The 27,479-nt window shown below is 41.7% G+C and overlaps 1 protein-coding gene across 3 annotated transcripts; it reads left to right on the top strand.

Annotated features, from left to right (window-relative positions):
* Positions 1-3,610: 3,610 nt before the first annotated feature.
* eps8l2 (EPS8 signaling adaptor L2) lies at positions 3,611-27,408 on the top strand. 3 transcript variants are annotated; one of them, XM_086209184.1, is made up of 22 exons: positions 3,611-3,993; positions 8,010-8,060; positions 8,513-8,559; positions 14,472-14,535; positions 14,669-14,733; positions 16,438-16,599; positions 16,909-17,058; positions 18,000-18,079; positions 18,250-18,359; positions 18,965-19,035; positions 19,123-19,249; positions 20,719-20,807; positions 20,894-20,968; positions 22,628-22,776; positions 22,931-23,120; positions 23,210-23,244; positions 23,328-23,433; positions 23,702-23,821; positions 25,020-25,089; positions 25,185-25,356; positions 25,593-25,725; positions 26,440-27,408. In XM_086209184.1, coding segments are annotated over exons 2-22 (2,094 nt in total). In that variant the 5' UTR covers positions 3,611-3,993; positions 8,010-8,059; the 3' UTR covers positions 26,518-27,408. The 3 variants fall into 3 exon arrangements, with proteins under 3 accessions (XP_086065310.1, XP_086065312.1, XP_086065311.1); XM_086209186.1 differs by lacking the exon at positions 14,472-14,535 and having other exon boundaries at positions 8,406-8,559; XM_086209185.1 differs by lacking the exon at positions 14,472-14,535 and having other exon boundaries at positions 3,613-3,993.
* Positions 27,409-27,479: the final 71 nt, after the last annotated feature.

Genomic DNA, 27,479 nt, shown 5'->3' with positions numbered 1-27,479 from the left:
AGGCTTCCCAAGGGGAAGATTTGAGGGAATGATCCATTACTCTCACTCTTATCAGCTGCATCCCACCCCACACCCACACCCACCCATAACAATGCCACTGTGTGCAGCCTCCGCAGCCTCAACGCCCACCTCCCCCCTCAGCCACATGTGAGATGCTGTTGTGTTGTCTTGTTCCCCCACAGCTGGAGCATCTCCCTCTCCATCCCTCCACCCCCTGAGCTTTTCCTCCATTCAGTCCAAACAACGCCTCCGTTCTTCCAGCTACACTATGCAGATTGTTTCAGAGGACAAGTGAGAAAGAGAAACAGAAAGAGGCTGCAGGGGACAATGAAACAGCTGGCTATGTTAAAGCAGTTCATTTTGCTATTCTATGTTTCTTATCTCATAACCATGTGACAGCATATGTGTATTTATGTGTACTTGTAGCAGCCTTGTGTGTTGTGCGGGTGTAAACTTCTACAAATCTTCTCCTCAACAAATCTTATCCCATTCTAAAAAAGTTCAAAAATAGAACAAAAAAATTATGTATATATTTAAATGCTTAAAAAGCTCTTGAAACAACACAATTAAATCCTTTTTCATAATTTGATCCAGCACAAGACTTATAATGCCGTTGATGATGCGCATTTGTGTTCTCCCCATTTCTAATAGTTGCAGTTTCCTGCACTTGATAAATGTACCTGTAAAATCAGTGAGAGAAACTTTCAAAATATGTTTTACTGTCACCGGAAAATGAAGTGTTGTTATTCAGCTGTGTTGAATCAAAGGAACTTGGGCTTTTTGTACTGCATCTTAACAGCCTTAATGTTTGCAGTTGGCCTGCAGGCCTCCGTGAAGTTTCAGTTTTTGCTTCTCTAAAGGGAAAAGTGTCATCACCGCTCATCTGAGGATGAGCCTCCAAAATAAACACACATAAGCTGTGTTTAACGCTGAGGTCCTTATCTTTACAATAACATATTTTATCGCTCTGGTGTATAAGAATTTGTGGAGGATGCCATAAGCCCCCTCATCACTATTTTAATGCTTTCATAAAACTTTACAGGTGTCCGATGAGCAGCAATATAACTTATTGTGTGAGGCTAAAGCAAGTGTCTGGTGTATCGTCCCTCAATGCTGCACGGGACCACTGACCTCAGTCTGGATTCAACTGGTGACAAAATCTGTTCACATACAAATGAACACCTGACCAATGTCCTCAAACACGTATATTTCTGAGCAGTGTCTGACCACTTAGTCTTGACTTTGCCCTGAGATTATACTGTAGTTCACGTCAGAGCCAGTAAGGACATGGATACATGGATATGGATATTTAAGATGGCAGTAAATCGCCTCAGGAACTTCTCCATTTTTTTGTCCGTCTCAAACTGATGACATCACGAGTAGATGGAATACAAAAAAAACTCATCACTTATTATTTCAGAATGTTTTACATTACTGAAGTTTAAGTTGATCATTTCCTTCATGTTTTTGGATGAATATCATATACCGACTTATTTCTACATCTTTTAAGATTTAGCTGCTTGTCGGGTATAAAAAAAAAATGCATGTAACTTAAAAAGACCTACGGGAGGTTTTTATGAACGTACGCCCTGAGTGTTAAAGGACAGCCAAACTCATCATGTTGCACATTTTGCCATCTGCTCCAGAAATGCGTTGATTTTCAGCCACATTTTTTTTTAACCACACTAACCCAGTCTGTCCTCTGGCCTTTTAAGTGGCATGTGATCACAAAAACATAACTCAACATGAATGATGGCCAGGCTGGTAAATTACAATCCGGTGTTACACATACTCCATTGTCCCAGGAACACTCTAGCCTACAATTTAGGCTCCATTTATTTTGACTGACAAGATATGTCGGCATAATGAGTCTGTGAAAGAGCCTGACGCGCTGTTCTTTCCTTTTGTCTTTGCTTTTGTTGATGGATGAAATAAACCCTCGTCGTCTTTGAATTATTGATCGGGGTGGCATTCATTCAAGTGATACTGTATCCTGGGGGCGATGCCGTCACATCCTCAAATTTTCCTCTGGAGATAGGCGGATGTAAAATAACCCAATCTCTCATTTTGAGGGGTTGGTTAAACACATTCAAAAGCAATGTGGACAAAACAGGACACTATCAGAAACAAGGTCCAAGAGTGTGAGGTATTTTTTTCATGAGCGCTTTTGGTGTCTCTTCATGGTCACATGTCGCAGTTGATATCACGGCACATTTGTGTTTCTCTGGTAAAACAAAACAAAATCTTAGAAGCAACCTGAAGTTTAGGACCAAATATTTGTGGACGTTTTATCTTTACAACATTATTCTGCTTTTCGTGTTAAATGTGACTCTTTGTTTGATATACTCTGACCTCAACTGTGTTTTTGGGAAAACGATATCTATTCTATGATTTTTGATGAATATTAATATGAACCAGTAACCAGTTCACGTTTGTCCAACCTTTCACCAGTAGAGGGCACAATTGTGTTGATAAAGATGTCAGCAGTGAAAACACAGATTTGAGAGCCAAAGAAAACATTGACATCTGTGTCTTTTCACTAAATGAAGTTTAAGATTCATTTTACAAGAACTGGACCTGAGCTAAAACCCCCTGATATATAATCTCCTCTGATGTACCACAGTTTACATCGACTCAAATAAATGTCCAAATCCAAGACTGTTTAGTATCACATGAACCGAACCTTCGTCTTTTTTTCCAGATTAAAAACCAGACCTGGCTTTTGTTATCAGGGCTTCTAAGCTTGATCTAAAACGCACTTTGCAAATGCTGACTCCCTGCTAACTCATAATCTATTCAATCTGACCATATTCTGACTTTTATCATCTAATATTGTGCTTTTATATTGGTATTTTACAGTATCCCATAGAACAGAACACTATAGCTATGTTTTAAAATGTGCTTTTTATTATTACTATAAAAACCATCTACCCAGATTAACATACATGAAGTGTTTTAGTTTGTTCTTTCTATTCTGCTTCACATATCTGCTTCCATACCGTTGTATTCATCCAGGTGAACATCCAGCATTCAGACTCAGAGTTGCAACAGTAAACACTTCCACCCTCACATTCTTCAAACAGGAGATTTTTCATCTCAACACAGGCAGCTTAAGTTAATGATCAAACCCAATGGCAGGGTTTCCAAAGTAACCAGTGTGAAAACAAATCACATTTCAGAGTGCTTGAGCAACAGCCTGGCTGCACACAGACTCCAGGTCAGGTCAAGCCTTCATGGTCGTCCTCTTGTAATTAACTCTCACTGCTGGTATGTGCAGACAGTTTTTAATGATTCTCCTGAGAAGTCTTCATTTTTTGTTTGTGGTTGGCAAGGAATTCGCATTGTTTCACGCCTTTCTTTGCACATGCGGGTCAAAGGAAGCTCATTCTTAGCAGCAGTGACACCGACACCTGGGCAGTGTTCCACGCTGTTGCTCCTCTTTCCCTCCCCCTGCTGAAGCCACCTACTCTAACTCAGTAGCAGCCACTCCTGAGATGCTGCCCTAAAAGCCACGCCATGTTAAATTAATGCTGCACTGTGCATTTGTCATTACTGTGTTTTCTTTAATGCAATGTAAATGATGGTGAGGTCATCCGAGGATACACAGTATTTTAGATTTGTTTGTTTTCTTACTATATCAGAATATTATGTGGCTTTACAGCAGGTAAATAAAACAGTTGTATCACCGGATTCGAACTAACCATGCGACTTCACCCGCCTCTGGTAAAGTGTGTGTGGAGCCCCTCCCCTCCAATATTGAGTTACCTGTCACTCACCTGCTCCCGCGGTGCCTCCTCGGCGTTTGTCTCTGTGTTTGGACGGCAACAGGATAGTTTGCAGGCTCCGGATTAAAAGGTTCAAAACAAACTGGTACAAATTTCCCCGCGGAGTTTGTTGTCTTGGTCGGCTGCAGGTTGTGATGGCAGGCTGATGCTTCCGGTGCTGTCTCGCCCATGTTGGTCACCTTGAGCATCCCTTCCGGAAAACACCACAGTAAGTTCCTTTGACATTTAAAGGACCCTTCTTTCTTTCTTTTTTCTTTCTCCCTTTCTTTATTCTTTCTTTCTTTGACCAATCTTGGAGAGTCACTCGGTTTCTCTTCAACTTTCTACTTTGCCTGAGCTTTTTTTCATCACTTCTTTCTCATGTTGACCAAAAATTGGTTAGTGCCACTTTTTATATGTAGTGATGGCCCATTATTGTTATGGTCCTTAGAAAATCCCTATAAATGTTCAGAGGTGAGTCTACTTTATCGATTAAAGTCCTTCTACAAGACAAAACTACGATTTTCACCCTTTTCCCACACTTAAATGTTTGAGTTTCACAAAGCGTTTTGGCTCTTCAGTATTTATTGGTGTAAGTGTACATTTTGTCTCTGCACATTGAATGTCTGATTTTAAGAGGCGCTCCTGCCTGCAGCATTTGTGTCACCAAAAAATAATTAAAATTTGGAAGCTGATTCCGAAAATTCTGCTAACAATGACATGAGAAATGGAGAGATGGGTGTTCGTAGACTTGGAAGAGGAGTTGGAGGCGTTTTACGTAGAGCAGTTGATGAAAACGAATGATGAAAATTTCTGCAGTGCTTCTAGTATTTATACTGTTGTGTCATATGGAATTTTTACCAAGGGAGAAGGGGAGGTGGCATTTGACGGATTTTGATAGGGTTCTCATAATTCCCAAAATAATCAGTTGATTATTTTTGAGACATACGATGACCTGGATGACTGAGAATTTACACAAATACAGTTCTCGTAATTGTTTTTTTTCCTACACAAACAGCATCTAGATTCTTATAAACGTCCATACATTTGTGCAGGGGATCTTTAAATCCTAGTGAAAATGTGATTCAGCTGTGCTGTACCTTTAATGTATTCGTTGATTAATGTTCTCCTTTTTTAATTCTCGAAGGGAACGGATGAACTAAATATTCTGTACATTTACGCGCTCTGTCATCCACAACCTTGACTGAAGCATTTCACTGAGAGGAATGTGTTCTCATTCCACTGTAGGAGGATTAATAACCGCGCTGCAATCTACATATCAAAGGATAAACACTGATTGCTCCCTGAGTTAAATCAGATTGTTCTCAGTGGGTTTGGAAGGTCAGATGTATGTTATCTCTATCAATGACATGTGGCCTTATTTGACCATGTGCTGGTTCACACTATGCAAAGACATTCTTCAAACCACATCAACTCAAGCAATTAACCTGCAGCAGCATTGTCAACTGTGATAATGGTGAATGGGGGTCCAGGCAGACGGCTGTGTGAAATCATAACATCACACTACTGTTATCTCTTACAGAATGCTTACTTGGGAGTGTGGGGCGAGGTCCAAATTACTCATATACTCAGCCTGGGTGTAAAACAGATTATATAAACCAGTGGTGTTACAAGTCAGTGACAGCCCCAGTGCATGATGATCAAAACAGGCTCCTGACCCAAATCAGGAATGAGATCATGCTCAATGAAAGACATGAAAACCCATAGAAAACAGACCTGAATTTTTAAGATGGTCACCACTGAAATATTCTATCCCGGCAGTGCTTTCTAGTTATAATAGGAAAGTGCACAGCAGAGAAAAGCAGTGTCAGATAGAAACAGCCTGCATGTGACTGATATCTACCAGGTAGCAATGAATGTTTGGCTCAGATTTGAACTTGAATGGCAGCACTGGCTCAAGATGAGTGTAGCCGGCTAAAGCAAGCCACCGGTCCACCTTATATGACCCTCACCTGACCCAAAGTCACGATCAGCTCACCACATTTAGGCCACATCTGGCCCACATGACACCTCAGTTTCAGTCTAACTTTAGATTTAGAAGGAAAGGAGCAACACAGAACACCTGACTGATACTCAGCGACTGATTTCTTGTCACTGAAAAAAATGTGAATATGTCATATGTTGTCTAACCTCATTCCATTAAGTATGTTTATCAAAACACTGTTATTGTCAGTTAACCCTGAAAAGGGGCAAATGAAATCTGAGACCCACCAGTGACCTGTTGGCTTCTTTTTTGGTGAATAATGCTCTGATACCGTGTAATTACCCCTGAATAAGGAGTTGTCATTATTGAACAATGAGCACTTTTGGCTGAGTGGAGGGAGTATGCAGAGGGCTTCTAGCCATGAGGTTGACAATACATGACACCCAGCCTGTCCTGTTCGGGCCTCACCTCCCTTCGTAGGCCTGGCGCTGAGCCAGAGTGGCAAACAAAAGCGCAGAGGGAAGATGGACCACAGAGATAAGGACATAAAGAGGAAGTCTTCCTTTTGACCGGGCCTGACTAAAGTAAACATGACCAGTTTTCTTTGCTCGTTTGCATTTCTCCCTGAGATTTTGCCCTTGAGTTTACTTGTGGCTCTGTGTAAACAAGACACTTTCACCACCAATGTCTCTTTTGGTTGTCAAGGTTTGGATTTGCTCTTTATGTGTTTCATGAAATAAGAGGACATCATCTGTTGAGGGAGATTACCTTCACGATCTACTACAGATAATCTTGTGTGAGCTCACATGTAACAGTCATACACAGTGTTTACCCCCGCATCCGTATTGTGCAACTCATGCGAGGACATTTTTTACATTTCTGCTCATACAACTCATTTAAACACTTGTAACACTGTGTAGTGGCTGAAATGTTGTAGGCTCTTACATGGTGACAATCTGGTTAGAGATTTTTGAGTTTTTGCGAGGAACTTGATGAAATGTCTGCTGGTCAGGAGAGATCCTTAGCTCTAACCAAAGTGAAGCGATGCTTCCCTTCAATGTTGCTGTTTTTTTGCACCTTAAAGTTCTCAAAAATATGTGTTTTAGCTCAGACAGACAGATTTCCCTTTGGCTTTACTTCTGTGTGAGTCTGGAATGCAGAGAGAGACTATGTCTGCTTGACGCTGATGGCAACTGATGGGTATCAATTGCTACAGCAACAAAACAACAATGCTACCGTGAGCGAGAGTTAGTTGGTTCACCTGGTGTGCTAAATGGTCATGGTCGGTGCTACCATGAACTATAGTTTTAGTTTTTTGCTCAAACCAAAGTGATTGTGGATTACTGAGCATGCAGCTAGATAAAGAAGACGCGGATTACATTAACAATCTGTAAACAACAGTCAGTTGCTGGTAGCTTTCAACTAAATATACATGGCTGTCTCTTCCCACATTCATGAGTGAATGTGATGTAGGAGGGGAAAACTTTGTGAGCTCAAGACACCTGTTTGTGAGTACTTGAAAGCCAAAGTACACTTTTTGGGTGAAGTACCACTTACTCACGGCTTAAAGCAATGTGAAGCTTCCTTAAGCTTAAAATACACATGAGGTTAAAGTTGATATCCCTGTTGTTGCATTCACTTGTCAGTGGTTACGCTTGTTCCAGTATATTCTCATGAAAACAAACAGTTCTCATCTTCTTGTGTAACACTGTGTTAAGGTCCACGGTTACATGTGTGTAGCCGTCATATGTACCGGGGTGTATTATATAACCCCGCTGTGCATGCCTTAACAGACGATGTGGTGTCTGCAGGCTCATCTGAGAGAGACTTTTGTTCTCTTATTTCCTGATGCTGGTAATCACTCAGACTCTGATGCTGTTCTCTCCTGCGTGTTTCCTCTGAGGCCTTGCTAATCACCAAATAGTTAGGGTGCCTGACTGTAAAAGCCAGCCAAAATTAAATAATGCAGCTATGCAGATGTAGTCGTCAACAGAGTGGATCTAATTACACAGCGCATGTCAGCCTGCTGTCTGCTGTTGTCACAGATCAGTCCCCTGACTACCAGCAGTACAGGCCCAACACCTGGCTCTCAACAGTGGAAGAACAGGCTGTTTAGCAGACTACGCCTCAACTTAGCATACTTTTTAAGCATATTATGCAGCGTGAGCCAAATAGTAGAACTCACCTCATGAACTAAGAGGGAGAGAAAGCCTGAAAAGATACTGGGTGCAGGCATTCCTAATTGATAGATTGAATATATCCCTCTCACTCACTCATTCCTTCTCCCATTCTCTCTTCAGGTAAATGCCTGGGAGTATGAGTATCCTGGGACCTCAGTCGAGGCAAGCCAAGTGAGTTCACCACACATTCCTGCCTCCCCCTACATATTTACCTTTCTCTGTGTTGGCTAATTATCCCCAGTGACTGTCACACAGGCCGAGGGAATCGCTAACTCAGTATGTGGAAGGTGGTGTGGGTCAGGGACCTCAGGCACAGAGCGGCTCTGTTTAGAATTATTTGCTTTGCTTGGGTTCTTGGCTCAAGCGTCCCTCAGGTCCAGCCCCGCCCTCTTATCCATTTCCACTCTCCCTCGTTCTCCCTTGCTGGTCCATATGCTCCAAATCTCAGGCTAATCTCTTCCAGTGCTGGCCAGCCTACTTCATATATATCACTCCTGTTTTTGTGTTCATGAGAAGTAGCAGAGCGGAGGTTTCAGCTGGTTTGTGACACCAAAGTCCGGAGGTGCAGGGGAGAAGATGAAGGGCATGCAGCGTAACCCTGTCTCCTCCTCTTGTCATTGCAGTGGAGTGGCTAGATCGGACAGCAAGATCAGCGCCAAGGCCCTCTATGGTAAGTCACTGCACGAAAGACATGCGCTGCATTTGTCAGGAGTGTTTTGTTGGCCTGTTGTCAAGCTCTTGCTGTCACACGCACTTCAATTGTAATTATATCTGTAACAACAATGGATATACAGTTTATGATTTATTTATTTATGAGGTTTTGTACTTTGTCCTCTTGAAGGGTAATTTTATGACATCTAATCATTCTATTTACCGGTAACTATTTCTTTGTCATTAACTCATTAATACAGTCATGTCTATACCTATTCCAGAAAATCCCATGAAGAGAGCAAAACCAGGAATCTAATAATAAAACAACGACTTGCCATGTTGAGCTTATTTCACTCTGCTCTACACTTTAATTGTTGTCCAAAAAACACATAAAATTAGCCGTGTTGTCGTACATGTTCCTTTAGTATAACGCAAAAATTGATGAATCCTAAACTGAAAATGCTCTCGCTAAAAATCTTCGTTTCCCAGCTATTTTAGGTCATTGTTGTTTGTGTTCTTTTAGAAAACACATATTTGTGTTTTTAACCATTCAGTAGTCAGTAGCAACAAAAGGTAAATGATGTACTCATCATTGCAAGCCTTATCGTCAACACTGTGAGCTCCAGCACTGTATTTGAATCTAATCACAACAATTTTTAATTTGCTATGCAAATGCAGAAAATCCGGCACTCTCTCACTGCGGCATGTTGCTGTAACCCACTGGGGGCTTTTCCTCTCCCCAGAGAAAAAAAAACTGCTGAGTGATAAAATGGGGTGAAGGTCTGCGTCAGGCAGTGAGGGACATGTGAGGGAGGCCAGACTCTTAAAAGGGACGTGACTCCTAAAAGGGACCAGGCCTGCACAGAACTGTGTTTGTTATATTTGATTTGTGCTGTCTTTGAGTCTTTTGTGCCTATTTTGAATGGACAGATAATTCGCTTCAGTTCTGTCAGGTTAACAGGTCGGTGATACATGTGAGCAGACCATTTTACTGAAGTGTTCCATACTTGTGTAAGGGCGTGTTTGTCTGACTAAAATGTGCTGTTGCATTTGTGCACGGTAAAGGGTGTGCCTGTTTTTAATGTGTGGTCGGAACAGGGTGGGGATGCCCATGTCTTGCAGGTGAATAAAGGACACATTGAAAGGGGAAAGGAAGAGGCTGACTCTGCCTCTCTCTCACCTCCGTCCCTCCCCGCGCTGCTTCAGACATTAGCTCACTGGTTCCTGCCAGCACCTCCCTCCACACTGCCAGCACAGAGGAATGTTGTGCAGCACATCATCATAATTCCAAATAAAAACCTGCACCAAGGTATTGCAGGGAAAACTTGCCCTCATGCATGACAACTCTGCTCCATATTTAGAATCTGATGACAGATGATGCTAATGCTGGGAGGCAAGATGTTCCCAAACCATCTGACTGTGCACCTCGTCATCTGTGGAGTATTTTTGTGCTCTAAGTAGTCCAAGTGTCCACAGGATGCATCCACTGGTGTGAAGTATCCCACTGTACGTGTGATAAGGCTGTGCTGTTTTTCTTTGGCTCGTCTCATCTCGTGTGGCAGATGGTCACCACAACCGTCTCGCAGCAGCGGTCCTCACTAAACAGCGAGGCCGTAGCGAGGACAATGTTGTGCACGTTGTTATGTGGGCATTACCGAACGGCTCAGTCCTTGCTGGTTAAACATGTAGAGCAAAAGTCCCGGCTCAATCTCTCATATGCAAAATCCAACATCACTAACACGTTGAAGTAGAGCAGACAAGTGATGCAAATGATGGGCTGTCCCACCTCATCTCTTATCAGCATCTCTGGTACAGAGTAGAGAGGCAGCGCTTCATCATCTTTGCTGAACCTCAGAGCATCACAGCAGCTTTTTAAGTCTCTCGGTCAAGTGGAGCAGATTTCTTGTGGAGGAACATGTCCCTGTCAGGTAAAAATGTATTTGGACTGTGATTCAATCAATAGATGGAAATACTACATTATTATGTGTGTGTCAAGTTCCGTTTACCTGAGTCCCGTTAAAGGAACTATGTGTAGGATTTAGGGAGGGCTCCTCTGGCAGAAACCTTAGATGTTATTCATAAATCTACTTCAGTAATTGAATAATCACCTGAAACTAAGGCTTGATGTCATTTCATTAGATTAGAAGTAGCCCTTTATATCGTCAGAGGGTCACCTTCCTCGGAGCTCGCTAAGTTATACCTATACAGCCGCCCAGAACGGACTCATACTTTTGTTTGTCCCTGCATTTCTTCTGATTCCTTTTGTCATATTTGTTTGATTTTGTGTAGTCGCAGTAACCTATTCAAGCTGCGTCATCTCTAAGAAGCTTCTGCTCAGTTTCCATTGTCATTTAAATTTTTTCATCATTGTTGATGAATGTATTTGCTCTCCAACTCTGCTGTCAAATGATTCATGGTGGTCTGTCACGGTGACGACAGCAGCTGATGCCCCACCAGTTTTGTGAGAACACAAATAAGATTTAAATTAGTGAGCAAATAGGTTATCAGGGAAGTAAGCTGAATTAGGACAGCAGAGATTGATGGAGAAGGAGACTTTAACCCTGTACCAAACTGCATCCAGAAAATGAGCAATATAACGACGGGACATGTGCTTCGTACTAATCAGATTCAAATTTAAATTGATGTTTTGTTTTACATATCTGGGAATTACAAGAGTACAAGAGAAACAATGATCGATGAAGGAAAGAAACTGTATATGTGCAGGTGCTCCTGTTTTCCTGAGAGACTGTGAACATTCACATATGTTATCAGTGTAACTGTGTGAAACTTGCTACCGTGTTGCAACTCCAGGCTGTCTCCAGTCCTGCACGTTCGTCAAGACCTCGATGGGCTTAAGTTACACGATACTGGACAATTATTCGGTCTTAACTGACTGTGTTAGAACAATTATAGGCTGACAAAACAGTTTCCTCTTGGAGATCGTCATAGTTTTTGGAATTCTGAACAGTTTGTTGCTGATGTTGGTAAAGATGTTTATGTCGGGAGACCTACAAGCAACCGTACTCTAAGTTTTTCCAACTCCTGAAACATGCTGGGAATGTGTGCATTGTATTGTGTCTGGGATGCGTAGTGGACTCCATTTGTTCTGCAACCCCTCGGCAGCCAAAACGAAGCTGTTTCTATGCAGATTTTGTCATTTTAAATTCCTGGAGGACTCAATCATCATCTCACAGGGGGAGAAAAAACAGACCTGCTAGTTGTCACAAGATCCTGATCACCATAAGAAAAATGTGTAGAAGTTATTGGTGAGGTTATGTTGTCTGATTGATTGGGGATGTGTATTGGTTTGATCATTTGACAGGCAGCCGTGTTTACCACTGGTCGTTGCCTCGGCAGAGCTCTGAGGATCTGCCCATCTGTCTGCTAAGTGGCTCTTATTGCAAGCTGTTGCAGCACCGTGAATTGATTGGCATAATGTCAGTCGTTAATAAGACATGGGGCAAGCTCGACTTTCAGAGAGACACCTGACGCTTGTCTTTTACCTGTGTGGAGCCAAGCAGGAAGGAATGAGGAAGAGGAAAGACGATTGCTTACATCATTTGGGCAGTGATGGACCTTGTTAAAGAAGAATGAATTTCTCAAAAAAAAAATACACACACACACACACACACATATATATATATATATATATATATATATATATATATATATATGTGTGTGTGTGTGTGTGTGTGTATTACCAATGTATAAGGTATTGGAATATACTGCAAAACTGTGACACACATTTTATGAGGTGTATACAAATTAAACTGCTTTTTGTCACATTCAACGTGAAATAAAATGTTTTTGAATGTCTGGATTCAGAGAAAGCCGAATCAAAAGTCTGTGTGGCATCAAACTCTTGCCTCTGCTTGGTGGGACAAAGAACGTGATGTGGCTGTGGAGTTGATAGGAACATGCTCTCATTTAACCGTAATTGTTACCTGCAGACTATTCACCTGGTAAATAGGTCAGTGAGCACACTGGCACACTCATTTATCATGTGCCAGTTTAGAGACAAAGGCTGCGGCCAACAACACATGTAATGCAATGAGCAATTCAGAAATTCAATCTCGAGCTCCATTGTTTGGACTTTTAAAGCTAATAGTTAAACATTTAAACAGCCGTCATACATGTATCCTATTGGTATGAATAATTTTGTGTCACATGTGTTTATCGTGAAGTCAAATGCACAAACCTTTCAGATTTTCACACATTAGCTCAATAACTATGACAGTGCTTTGAGCTCCCTTTTTTAAAAACAAACATAGGAACATAACCTCAGTGCCGGCAGTACAAAGCTTTGAGCTTTCATTTTTCCCAACAAACAATCAGAACAAAAAATTAATCATCAACAAAAAATAAAACAAACAGAATCGGCACATACAGGCACCCTTATCACCCCCTCACCCACCCCCCAGAGTGCATTCTTAGCTATCCAACCGAGTTCTCCCTCCTACCCCCTCTAGATGAGAGAGTGGCAGCTTCCAAATTTTCGCAATACCTTGGTTGTCTTTTAAGATTCATCTAATCCTTTCCAAGTGTAGAGTGTCTGTGAGTTCTGTCAGCCACAGTTTCAGTGTTGGTACCCCTTTCTCTTTCCAAGTATGAGCTTCTTTGCTGTTATCAACCCATATGCCCATTGTTGTGCTACCTTAAATTTCTTCAGTCCGTCAGACATTCCTTAAACTATCAATAGAGGATCTGGCTCCTTCAGAAATACTGGACATCCAGTATTTCTGAAGCAAAACTAAAGATATCTGTCCAGAATTTTTCTAGTCTGGGACGCAGCGCATAGCTATGTAACAGGTTTGCCTCTGCTGAACTACACTTCTCACACAGAGGAGAGGTTTCTGAGGATATTCTATGTAGCTTCACTCTTGAGTAGTGTAGTCTATGTAAGATTTTGAACTGCATCAAATGGTGCCTGGCATTAATGGAACAAGTATTAACATATTCCAGGCTTCCCTCCCAAATGTCATCAGGTATCTGGGCATCCAGTTCCCATTCCCATTCTAGGTATGAATAATTTTATGGGATATTTTATTCTGGGTTGGTCTATCATAGGTTACATTGCATTTTGTTTGTCTTTTTTTACCTTCACTTGAGGGTTTGGCCTTGATGTGTGTGCAGACTGTGGCGAAATAAGACATCAAGGTGAAAAGTTTCCCTGCATTCCTTTTAGTCCCTCGTTTAATAATTGGCAATGTCAATGGGATTTATTTGCAAAGGGGAAAAAGAAAATAAGTAAAGCAACATTGATAAGATTAATGTGGTGTAAAATCAGTTATCCTTGTTTCCAGTCTTATTTTTTTCTCTTTTTGCCATTTATTCCGAAGCCACCGATAGTCCTGAGTTAGCCAGTATTAAGATGAGATGATGTATGAACGGCTTGGTGGTTTATGAGCAGTCCCTCATCGTGGCCGTAGCGATGAAACATACAAGCTGTGTCGTGGAACGTCCATCAACACCCCTCATGAGATATAAGTGTGTCATGTGGGAATTTGAAGCTTCCCATTTTTCTTTATACGTTGTAGCTCTATGTTGAAATCTAGACATTTATATTTTAATACATATGAAAAGTTATTACGCTTTGAAGGACTTGTAGGCGGGTCTTCTATTTGTGGAAAACGCACATTATTATTATTCAATCTCACTTAGTCTAAAAGCACAACTTAAGTGGAACATAGCTTAAGTTTCCATTGTGTGAAATTGTGTGTTGATGCTTGCGTGTTGATGACCTTTGGACCCCCCCCCCCCCCCCCCTGTAAATCCCTTAAATCACAGCAAAATGTACAGGTTGAGTGGGTCCAGCACCACACTCAGGGAGTACGTCCCCTGCATGCATACCGAGCAGTGTCAGGTTAACGGTGTCTCTGTGTCATGACAGATCTTGTGCGTGCTTCCTTATTGCCCCGCTGCTCTTTTCAGCTCACACATCAACGTCTCCTTTCATTCGCTGACTCCGACGATTCGAGCAACATGTGGACCTTTGGTCAGTGTAACTGATTATATAGTGAAAAAATATTAGAAAAATACAGGCAGGATCGAGGAATTCCTTGATATTTTTTGTTTGTTTTTTTATTTTGTAATTTACTAAACTTTTTTTTTCAATTTCTTTTCAACAGAGCAAAGGAAAAAATACTCCAACTCCAATTTTATCATGCATGAGACGTCGCAGTATCATGTTGAGGTGAGTACTGCTGTGTTTCAGTGTGTCGGATTTGTGTTTGTATCTTAAAACTGAAAAATACTCATTGTAGGTTCATTTTACTGTAATACAATTCATTCATTAATCAGTGTGATACAGAGGTTAATGATTCGGGTGCTCAAGTGATTCGTCCATTAGCAGAAACCAGCAGCTATTCAGTAAAAATGTAGAACTTTTTTCTTTAGTTTCAAGTGGTTATGAAGTGAATATGTGTTTAACAGAAATATGCAATTACAGCAGATGTTAAGTGGATTCTCATAAAAATCTCTTTAGGAATTTTACATCTAACAATATGGTATCGTTAATTTGCGATTTTTTTTAAAAATTCACTCTGGGATGCCATCTGTTTTATGTATTATTTGTATGTATTATATATGTAGTCTGTGCTAATATTGGCTGTGTAGCAGAGAGGATAAAGAAATATTTGATCCCTTGAATTCAACCTGAAGGCAACGTTGACCATTTATTATGAAATTTGTATAACCTGGAAAATGTCGTGGTTGGTCCCCCTAACAATAACATCTTTGTTTTTTTATTGATTGATTTTATTGGTGCCCTCTGTTTCTCCTCGGTACCTGTCCCTCAGAACACGGCTTTAACACACAACGGCTTTGAAAAGAGATGAAGTGGTACACTTGTGACGTACAACATGGATTACATAGTCAGTCCCAATCGTTGCAGTAAAATCAACATTGAATCAGAGCACCAACTCAAATTGTTTATTGTTCCTCTTACCAGAAGTAACAGCTGATACACACGTTATCTCTTGCCCACAATTTATTTTCCGGAATTGTTATATAATAAAGCAATAAGGCTTTGATTGGAGTCATGCTGGAGGGCACGGATGGTATTGAACTATGTCCCATGGGTGTGCAGAAAAGGATTTCTCAAAAGTGCCCTCCCTTTATCACAGCAGATAAACACAGATATCAGTAACAACACACCGAGCCAGAAGATAAAAGACGAACCTTAATTATCAGATAAGACAGTCCAGTAAAAGGCCTCTGAGAAATTTGTGACTTGAGGAATGGTTCTTATCATTTGAGGTATTTTCTTTTTTTAGTTTATTGTCAAAACAGGCACAAAGAATACTGTTCAGTTAAGCGCTACCGATAAAGGAATAGTGCAACATTTTGAAAAAAATATATGTTTCTGTTTTTTCTCTCAGAATTAGATAAGAAGATCAATCTCACTCTCAAATGCCTCTGCCTCCGTCCAAGAAGTAGATCAGGATGTAAAACCATACCTTTTTCTTTTGGCCATTTTGTAATACATTTAAATGCGACTGAGGTCAATCAGCCGAACCAAATTAATCCCCAACTGTAAATGTATGTAATGTCATGTAAACGTCTGTAAGCTACAACACATTTATTAGCTGGCGGGCAAAATGATACGTAAGTGTTTCTTTGGCTGCTCGTGCACGCAGCACTTAGACACTTGTTCATTCGCCAGCTAAGTGTTGTTTGTGTTATTTTTCCTAGTTTAAATGCTAAGCTAACTGTCTCCTTAATCCTGCATCGCTAACATACGGTATTACTTTTCTTCTCTATTTCTTAATAATCTATTTTCCTGACGTATCCGACTTCATCCAAATTTCATGCGCCATATTGTAAATGATCCGGTCAGTGACCAGTCAGGCTGCTCCAATTCTGAAGTCCTCCTCTAACCAACACACGTTCCCCTCAGCATCTCTCCACCTTCATCATGGACAAGACGGAGTCCATTGCCACAGTGGATGATGCCATCAAGAAACTCGTCCTCCTGGATTCAAAAGACAAAATCTGGACCCAGGAAATGCTCCTGCAGGTCACCGACAAGGCAGTCAGACTGCTGGACTGTGAAAATCAAGTAAAGCTTCATTGCACACACATACACAATCCAGTTATGTACGGATGTGTGCTCATGATCTGCAGCGTCATGTGTTCACCAACAAAGGAAATTCAGCGTTTTCACGGCTTAATGTCGGGATATCTACTCCCCTTTGACGTTATTTTAAAAAAAATCTTTCTCACAAGCAGTTGCAGTCGTGATTGGGACGCCATCATGACTATAAAAATAAACATATTTATGGCATAACCCTCATAGAATCATGCTTTCTTCTGTATTCTGGTCTTTGAGAAGACTACACATCCACTTTTTTCTTCTTTTCTCCTGCAGGAAGAGCTGGAGAACTTTCCTCTACCCACCATCCACCTGTGTCAGGCGGTGCTGAATCAGACACGTTACCCATCCGTGCTGCTGCTCGTGTGTCAGGATAATGAGCAGCAGAAACCAGACATCCACTTCTTCCACTGCGACGAGGTGGAGGTGGGTCTCACTTTGAATGCTGCACACTTGGGCTCAGTTTGCATCTTTTATTGTCTGTGCTGGATTGATTAGCATTGTGTTTTATGTCATTCATAAATCCCAGGGGCTGGTGCTGGGGATCTAGGTCAAATTTCACACTGGGTGGCTGTGAGTTAAGACACTCTAGTATCCTTTGAAAGTTAAGACTGAGTGCCTGCAAGTTCAAAACAAGCTTGGAATCATTGACCAGGGTGAGAGGGGTGAATACGGTGACCTTTAATAAGGTCCCGGAGAGAACCCAAACAGGCACAGGGAGAACATGCAAATTCCACACAGAAAGATCCCGTGTTCAAACCGGGGCCCAACCCGGAACGTTCTTGCTGTGAGGCGACAGTGCTAACCACTGCACCACCATACCATCCCTTTAAATAATCCCATTTTGCTTTAATGAAAATAATATAAATGAAAGTGAATTTTCTTACTTATCAAAACTGTGAAGAACAGAAACTGCTGGATGGGCTTTTAGCAAAAAGTTCAAATCTTTTTTCTTTTATGTAATCTCCACATCTATTGGTTGGATGTAACGTGCTGCATAAACACGAAGTCAATTATTTTTTTATTTCACACTTCTTTTACAACACAAGTCAAACACAAAAGAAACAGAAGCAGTAAAACACCATTAAAACTTCAAGATCTTCCTCCAGGTTTATATGTCGCAAAGTTTACACCAATAGTGTTTCTTGAGTTTATGACAATGAGGAGTTCACCGCAGTGAAAGCTGGGTCAGATTTTTCCTGCAACTATAAATGGGTTGATATAGATTTCATCATAAGGTAGATTAATGACAGTATATAATAAATTGATTTGCAGTTCGTTATAGGAGAGTGACAGGAGGGTCTGTTCTGTGTTGCTTCAACTGATTCTGTCAGTAAAAGCAGACATTGTCCTCTTCTTCCCTTCAGGCTGAGTTGGTCCATGCTGACATCGACAGTGCCATTGGAGACAACAAGCATGGAAAGAAAATGAGGCTTCAGACCCTGAAGTGAGAACAGCACTGGTGCACACACACCAGATACGTGCGCGCGCGCACACACACACACACACACACACACACACACACACACACACACACCCAAACACATATTCAAATACACATTTAACCAGTCAGTTGGTAGCATGATGTTCCAGTACTGAAGCTGTCCATGCCTCCAGAGTCAACCAGGAGAAAATGAAGCGCCACAGAGAGACCATCCTCCCCCCCTCAGCCCCTAAGGGCCCTGCCCCTGCTGCAAAGGGACGAGTGGCTGCCACAAACACAAAGGGTGAGAATACACATACTGTACAGTGCACGCACGTAAAAGATGCATTTCTCGCATGCACAGCTCACATTTTTGGCACAATTATGCTCAACATTGATTGCATCAGATTTGATGTTATTACGCTCTTGAGGTGTTAAGTTGTAGTGATGCCTTGAAAGAATTTTCTCAGTTTTTACAGGAATGTTCACTTAGACTCAAAGGTCAAATGACTGGATTTAGGTAGTCAGTGGTTTAGGTACTGCACAGTGCTGCCATAATTGTATCATTAGCACGCTCGTTATGAGAATATTTCATACAAATGTCTGTTGTAACAGTGTGAATTGATGAAGTGATGACATTTTATATCCAATAGCTCAAAGGTCAACTTCATTGCGACATCTGCTTAACACTTTCATAGCCATTATTCAGTGCCAGCTCATAAACCTCCCCATGAAGGGTTCCATTTCACCCAAAAAGAAACCTAAAACCTAGTTTCTTTAAGTCTGCGCTTCATGTAGTGTATGATGGATGAAAACTGCAACTGGATTGGTTGGCAGGTGCACAACACAACCCTGAGGAAGTAATTGTAGTTGGTTTTTCACATGAGCTCTCTGTTTTTTTGGATTTAGATCGAAGAGCCTGTGGACAAAATGACACAGAGTCACATGAAAAGTTGGCGCAGCGCATTGAGAAGGATGTGGTGAGTGTTTCTTCCCCAGTGACACCTGTTATTACATGGATGCCTCATGGTATCTTCGTGCTAAACATCAGGATGTGTCTCCTCTAGCAAATCCTCAACTGTGCCCTGGATGACATTGAGATTTTTGTGGCGCGGGTGCAAAAGGCAGCAGAGGCCTTTAACCAACTCAACCAGCGCAACAAGAGTAAGAAGAATAAGAAGAAAGGACCAGCAGGTCTGTCTCCCTTTCTTCTTCTGTGGTGGCAAGAATGAAGTGGCAATATACAGTACTTCATATTGCTCACGTTGCCATGTTTATGTCTCTTTGTGTCCTGGGACTCTCATCCAGTGATGTCTGTGCAATGTTGGGGGCCAGTTTGGGGTTTAGAACTTGATACTGTTTGCTTTTGATTACTGAGTTGATATTATTACTTCGTTCTCAGGAGTTCTGATTATTATTTGTATCATTTTAACTTTTCTGTTCCAGTGTTAATTTTTAATTTGATCAGTCGGTAAGTAAGTTTCTGTAGATCGATCGGCAATGAAGTAAAGTGACTTATGGATAAGTGCATAGACACTGCCGTAAGACACTGATGATTTTAGAATAATCTTATATTTGGATTGGAAGCAATGAAATCTGTTTCATCCCAAAATGACTACAGTGCAAAGTAATAATATTACTGTTGTTTTGAGTGATATTGCTACTGCTCATCACTGCCAGTGACGTGTTAGTACAGCAATTCATTCCCTCCAGAGTGAGACACACACTTGACTCATAAAATGACATTGTCAGTCATTTTAAGACTTTCTCTGCATGTTTGGACAAACACAACACAAATTTTGTATGAGTAGTTTCAAAGTGTGTGTTGCCCCTGAGTTGACAAGGAGTTAAGCTGTATTCTTTTTCTCTGTTTCTGAACTTTGGGGTCCAGATAAATGCTAGTCTGAAATAATGATGGTTAGGGCTGGTTTACTGATTGATTTTTAGATACCAATGTGACTTCCCAAGTACATATTTTATTAGCTGAAAGTGATTCCAGCTCCTTCCATTCTCCTAACAATACAGTTTGCAAGGGTTTTCTATCTCAGTTCACACAATAATCCTCTGTTTTGTGGGGTTATGCTAGTTAAAGGTACAGTTTGTTGCCACTAATGCTCCATAGTTGACCCTCCAAATCAGTAGGGGGCAGCAAAGTTTCCACCCCAAAACACTCAACTACAGTCACAAGTTTTGGTTAGTGATTGAAAGACTAAGTTTCCTCTGTAAGTCAGCTGCGTTAGGCCGCCTGCAGCACAACAGGATGAAACGCACCGCTATCTCGTATCGTCCCAAATTTCCCCGTTGATGCCGGGTGACGAGCTCCAGAGTGGAGCCGTGCTGCAGTTTGACCACTCGAGGTTCAAAGTAACATTATGAGACAAGAACCTAGCCTGTCGAGAGCAAAATGCCCTCCTCACAAACTGTACCTTTAAAGGACCTATTGTGTTGAAATTTGAGAAACCTTTTAGAGAACACTCCTTCCTGGTAGAGATGACGTCTCACAATTTAGGATGATCAGATTCCTGAAATCAATCAGCTTGTGACCTCGAACCCTGGCCCGAGCATGAACCCTGAGCTACTTCTGTAATAAGACTGTGTGACAGGCTGGTAACCGTGGAGTCTGTGTGTGGTCATTGTTCCTGGTCTGCTCTGCTTGTTTACAGAGGGCATGCTGACCCTGCGAGCCAAGCCCCCCTCAGAAGCAGAGTACATTGATAGCCTGCAGAAACTGAAACTGGCCTTCAACCTCTTGGTGAGATATTTCAGCTCCGAACCTCCCTGTTGGGCTACCTCCTCCTCATCGCGCGCTCACTCTATCTCTCCCTACACCCCCTGCAGGCCAAACTGAAGAAACACATACAGAATCCAAGCGCATCTGAGTTGGTTCATTTCCTCTTTGGTCCTCTGGAGCTGGTAAGTGCTAGAATCAGTTTCGTGAGTCTGATTTCATATCTTAAATCACTGTCATCTTGAAAAACACTGTGAATTTCTGTTTCCACATTTCTCTGTGTTGCTGGACAACCCTGAACTTCCAGACATAGCTAACAACAATGCTATTTAAATGCACAGAATTGGAACAGTGTTATGTTTGTATTGTCACTTTCAGACATTCCTTGTATTGTTTTTGGTTTTTTTTCTCACCGCACCACACCCAATCCCGCTCTGCAAAAACTCTCACCCAACTGGAGTGACATGGCCTTCAGCTCTGACACGGGTGCAGCTTCACTTGCATAATATTGGTTTCCCAAGCTAAGTTGTTTGGCCGCACCTTCGATACTGCTGGATAGAAACATGCTGCTGTGATTAGGCATTGCGTTAAACCTCAGAGCACAGTGGCCTTGCCTGATAAGGCTGAGATAAAGCTGGAGCGGTTAAGGGTTGCCCTACAGCACCAAGCTGCTCTCAACATGTTGTAGCTCTTCTGGTTAGGGTTTTTTTTACAGTGAAACATGAGGTCAGATGTTTTTAAGGGTCAAACACAAAGGAACTACAATAACAACATGTCTGATTTACCCTCAGATTCAGATTTCTAGGCTTGTTAACTTATTTCATCACTTTTTCCGAACTTTATTTCTTTGCACAAGGAATCAGGAAAAATGCTTCTTTTAAAAGGCATACTATACACTGTACATATGCTATGCATACTAAATGAAAATATAGTATAGTGAGTATAGTAACAGCAATTCAGACACCTAATGAATTAATGAAAATCTGAACAAAATGCTATCAGTCAAATTCATTTTCTGATTTGTTTATTGTGAGTTTTGTCTCTTTGGTTTGGTTGCAAATGAATTAAAATCAAAATATAAGTGACATGAACAACAATAACAACAAACATCTATGGACACTGCAGAGGGAGCAAGAAACAATATTAGATATTACAATATTACATTAATCCACTTCTGTCCTAAATGGATTCTGGGCAGGGCCAGGGTGGGACTCCAAACCTGACCGGGAGGAATTAATACCAGCAGGCCACTTTGGCCATCGCGCACCGGCGAAATGGCGGCGTGATGTGCGCGCCGCCGCCAAAGTGGCGTGATATGGTGGCGTCTGTCTGACAGACTATCATACCTCAAGAGGTGGTCAAACTTTTCAGGCTATTTTTGGCCAGATCCTCCAACTATTTTGTGCAGTAAAATTAGCAATACATTCTCATTACTATATAAAAACAACGGTGTAATAATTACTTAATTAATTTCTCTATTATTATTGGTCAGTGGCTGGCCTGGCCTGGCTTGAGGGGGAAGGGGAAAAAAAGTTGTTGTTTTTTTTTTCCTCGCCAGGCAGGCAGGCCACCAAGGGGCCAGGCCACTGGGAAAACTCCCGGTAGTCCCGACAGCCACCCTGCCACTGACTCTGGGTCATCCTGCTGGGCTGTGTCTGGTGTCAGGGTCTGGTATCCACTCTACCGAGACCCTGACTCCCCTAATGAACACCCCCTTGATATGTACACTACTGGCATTGATGTGGAATTTTTTTTTTTTCTCTGTACACAGTCATAGGTAATAAACAGACATATAAGGTTTTCCTCTTTCTGAAAAGTCGCTGAACCTCTGCATACATCTGCAGGTGCTGCAGAGCTGTGGGAGTCCTGAGCTGGCACGTTCGGTCATTTCCCCCCATCTCTCCAGAGACGCTGTTGACTTCCTGCGGGGGCACCTCACCCCCAAAGAGATGACTGTCTTTGAACTGCTCGGCGATGGATGGACCAAACCCAGGTGCTCATGCTTGACGACTGCTGTAACCTACAGTGTGTAACAGTCCCACATGGATCGCTCACTGGGCAGCACTGCACCTACTGGCTACTGCTACACTCCCCCTGCTTTTAAGGATCTGTGGTTTTAATATCACCTGTTGTTCCTCTTCCTACAGAGCTGAGTGGCTGAGGGATCAGTGTGCTGCACCGTACTACCCCAGGTTTCGCAATGGCTGGGATCCACCAGCAGAGCTCTTCAAGACGGCCCCATGGGAAACAGAGGGCCCCGGTGGACCATTAGGGTCCCCCGCTGGATCACTGGGGTCCCCCATCAGCCCTGATTACAGGAAACACTCAGTTGAGGATGTAAGGGCTACTTCTAACAGTCACCGAGTTATAAAGTCACATGAATGTGGAAATGAAAATGTGACTTTTTTTATTGGTTTTTTTTTCAGTTCTATGGAACTCATTCGTCAAACTCTTCAAATGGGTGAGTAATTAAGTTCTTTATGTTTCACATGCCACAGCTGATGTCGTAATCATCTGTGATTAAAGGAATAATGCGTGTCACAGGTCTTACAATGGGATGCCACCCAGCCGCAAATATGCCAAAATTCGCTACCACTTCGTAGCGCGGAATGCCAACGAGCTGTCAGTGCTGCAGGACGAAATCTGTGAGGTGAGAACAGCGTCATGGTCTCCTACCTCCAGTGGGAAGATTGCCTCATATTCTAGTTTTCTACTTAAATCCAGATATAGATTCAACATCTCAGGGATAATGCAAACCTGTCTGCACTGCCTGTGCTATTTAAAAATTTTAATTTGCTAAATGCTGTAAACAAACTGGAAAAATAAACTTTATAGGCCCAGTAATTGGAAGTTAATACCAGAGCAGTCAAGATGAATAGATTCAAGCACACAAGAGTGATGGGAAATGTGTCTCTCAGGTGATAGAGGATGACAAACAGTGGTGGAAACTACGGAATCGCAGCGGCCAAGCTGGCTACGTCCCATATAACATCCTAGATGTTGTGAAGATGGATGAGCCTGATGGCTTCTACAATCAGGTAAGCAGCAGTTCACATCTGGGTAATATACTTGTAGCTGGATTAAAGTTGTTAATGGATCCACTTAAACCGCTTTTTTAATCCATTTCCCTCTGGGAGCTAAACCAATCAAAACAATTTGATGTCATGAGACATTGTTGCTAGCATAGCTACACATCAACATTTCATGATAGGTTGGTTCTTCAGCATTTTCTAGTCTGTTGACAGTAGACTCAGCAGACTGGAACGAAATGCAGCCATGTGACTGCTGCTTTGAGTATCAGCTCCGAATCTGATCTTTGTCTTTTATTCACACGTGGTCCCATACTGGTCGTCAGCGTTAGTTCCACCCCTGAGGTCATAACTGCAAACTGTCAACTGCACAAACTCAGAATCAAGAGGTTCAATTGTGGCAAATGTAGGCAACTGAAATTCTGTGTAAAATATTATGGCAGATCAAGGTTTTTGTTTTTGTTTTATCACTGCTTGATTTTGCAATCAGGAAATTTTATGCTTCTGTGTTAGAAGTGCCATGTCTTTTAGGACTCAAGAAAAAAAAAAACAACAACCGAAAAGTTGATGAATATGTTTTCCAAAGGCTGTATTGTATCTAAAAGGCATCAATTTAATTATCCAGACATTTAATTTAAATTTGAGATCACTATCAAAGAATAATTCTACAGTGCAGTTAGCATTGCAACTGCAGAACAGTATGAGGTTATTTAGCTACTGGCTGCAGAGCAAGATGTATGCCTTTGTGAGCCTACGCTGCTGAAACCTGTATTCCCACAGACACACACTGAAGCACGGAGGGTGTTACAGGAAAGGTTTGTTCACCTCATGTTCTAACATGTTCCCCAACCGCTGCCAAAATCGTTTTTTTCCCACAGTTACCCGATTGCAAAAAGTGTACCATTTGTGAATCAGTTTAATATTTTAATCCTGCCTTCATTTAAAGCCTACAGACTCACAGAAACACTTAACACATTACTACGCGCTCATCCAACTCCCTGCAGCAGCTTCAACTGTGGTTACACTTCTTGGCATGTGATAGTTTCACACACATATTTTGCTTTTGGCAAAAATATCCAACCTGCACTGAGTGACAAACCTGTTTTTATGTGTGTGTGTGTGTGTGTGTGTGTGTGTGTGCGTGCGTGTGTGTGTGTGTGTGTGTGTGTGTGTGTGTGTGTGTGTGTGTTTGTGCGCGCGTATGCAGCAAGGCTACAGGACATCATCTCCTGGTTCCCATGGTGACAGTTTCAACAAAGGCAGACCAAAGGACAAAAGTGCGTGAACACAAATAATTCAAGTTAGATTCAGCTTTGTCAAGTCATCGCTCTCTTTTTTGATATCTGTCCCCTTTTGTGCTTCTGCCCTGCAGTGATGGATGAGGTCAATAATGAGCTATTGATGATGATCACAGCAAACAAAAGCCAACCGCCAACCAGGAAGTTCCGTGTTGAGCGAACATCTGGCAGCCAAGTGCCACTCACCTTCGATTCAACTCCGGAACAAGTGAAGGAATGGCTCAGTGCTAAAGGTTTCACGAAGCCGTAAGTCACCATCACACTTATCTTCACAATATTAGTTCAGTCTGAGATGTGAGCAGACACTAAAAACTGAGAATGCATTTCTTGGTACTCAATAAATGTTCAATAATCGATTGTTTGCATGCGAGCCCATTGGGGTTCACATTGACTTTGATGTGGATCTAAAGCAACCTCTGTAAAGTCATCAACACAAATGTTTAAATACAGTACATTTTCACAAATGACTGTCTTATCTGCAGGACGGTTGAATGCTTGGGCATCCTGACTGGAGCTCAACTGTTTTCCCTCAACAAAGAAGAGCTGAAGGCGGTGTGTGGAGACGAAGGCGCACGTGTCTACTGTCAGATAACTGTGCAGAAGACACAACTAGAGGTCAGTCAGTCATGGATGTCCAACCCTTAAAGGTACACTTAGGTTGTCTGAACAAGCAAGTACTTCATTTCTATTCAAACCAGTAGGTATTAATGTAATGCCACAAAGTTGCATTTGATGCCCAGGAAGGTGTGTTGTTTTGCCTATCAGTACAGAGGCTGCTGGTGCTATTGTGTCTGGCTTGACTGAGCGTCTGTACACACACAGCTGTTTGTTAGCAGGGTTTTGGGCACCTGTTCAGGTGGGGAGGAACTCAGGGGAATAGCATGTTTCTCCCACTCGCTTCATTGTTTGGAAATGCTAACTTCTTTAGCATTAGCTTGATAATAAACTCTCACTGTTACAGTTGATTTAGGTTCCAGTTCTCACATTTGGTCACAAGTTTACGTAGTTACCAGGACAATAATATCACTCATACAAGCAGCCGAGATAGGCTTTCCCCTGTTTGAACCTCCAGCTACAGGCCTGGTGGCATTCTAAAAGTAGGAAAGAGTCCATGAATTACTAGAAAATTCACAGAATTAAAGATGCAGACTTGCAGAACTAAAATAGTGCTCAGAAGCAGGAGCCAGAACTAGGTTGTTTCATTTAAAGTTTTTTCTTTAAATCAGCGCTTAACGCTAACTGTTGAAACCTTTCTGTACTTTGGAGTAGCAGAATCATTTTAATTTTATTTTAAAAGGAAAGATAAATCTCCTCGTGCTTTCTTTACAGAAGTCCAGCGGAGACTCCGAGCTCCAGGAGATCATGAAGCGCAGACAGGAGAGGATCGACTCTGGTGGCACAGACTGAACCTGCCGACCAGCACGTGACAGGCCCCCTCACGGCTTCTTCATCAATCTGCTGTTATAATTTGGACCTTCAGTAGAACATACACAAATATGTTGTACACTATTTTAATTGTATATTTATTTTGTATCACCCATTGTATAATATGTATTCAGTATGTTGCTTTTGTTTTCATTGTCTCTTTAAAATCTCTTGTTAAAAAGATATTTGTCGTATGAAGAGAGGAAGACATGAATCTATGTACAGTGTGTGTGTGTGTGTGTGTGTGTGTGTGTGTGTGTGTGTGTGTGTGTGTGTGTGAGTGTGTGTGTGTGTGCGCGCGCGCGCATGTACATGTGCACAGGCATGTAAGTAGCCGTGTGGTCGATGTTCATGCTCTCTATTAATATTGCAGCTCTTTATAAAAAGGCTTGGTAAATACGATTTTAGCTGTTGCATAACCAAATCAGTGCCAGGATGTTTGACACATGTTCTGATATATTATAGCCAACTATTTTCATATTGCTGTTTACAGTTAGAATAACGCTGTCAGAAACACCTTTATCCTGGTTGGTGAGGGTAGGTCAGCTGTAATTTGATTAATATCGCTGCTGATGATCAGAATTTATTTAGTTCTTGCAACCTTCCATCTCGAAGAAACTCACAAGAATTCTGCATGAAGTCATTTGTTCATAATAGTAGTGTCACATAATAGTGAAATGCTGTCCTTATTGTGTATTTGCAGCATGGTATTTTGCAGCGTAGACTGCATAAAAAGAAATAGTAAGGCGTATTTGGAAAAGAGTACATTGTTTTGGTATGAATATTAAATGAATAATTTCAACTAAACATTCAAGGGGGTTGTAAATATTGTGGGACACAACGTTTAAAAAAAAGTAATGACTGCAATAAACTTGGTAAGTGTTTCATATCACATCTTTTTCATTTTTGTGTTTGTGAGTGGACGAACGATACCACAGACAGAA

This window comes from Aulostomus chinensis, chromosome 7, assembly GCF_037954235.1.
Source record: "Aulostomus chinensis isolate RoL2024-O1b breed Wild chromosome 7, RoL_Achi_v1.0, whole genome shotgun sequence".
NCBI classification, from domain to species: Eukaryota; Metazoa; Chordata; class Actinopteri; order Syngnathiformes; family Aulostomidae; genus Aulostomus; species Aulostomus chinensis.
This window is presented reverse-complemented; position numbering and strand designations above follow the sequence as displayed.

What these genes read in the sequence shown, in the direction of transcription:
- eps8l2 (XM_086209184.1), top strand. An exon ending in GGCTGCCACAAACACAAAGG is followed by an intron (nt 18,360 to 18,964) that starts GTGAGAATACAC and finishes TTTTGGATTTAG; the next exon opens with ATCGAAGAGCCTGTGGACAA. An exon ending in AACTGGCCTTCAACCTCTTG is followed by an intron (nt 20,808 to 20,893) that starts GTGAGATATTTC and finishes CACCCCCTGCAG; the next exon opens with GCCAAACTGAAGAAACACAT.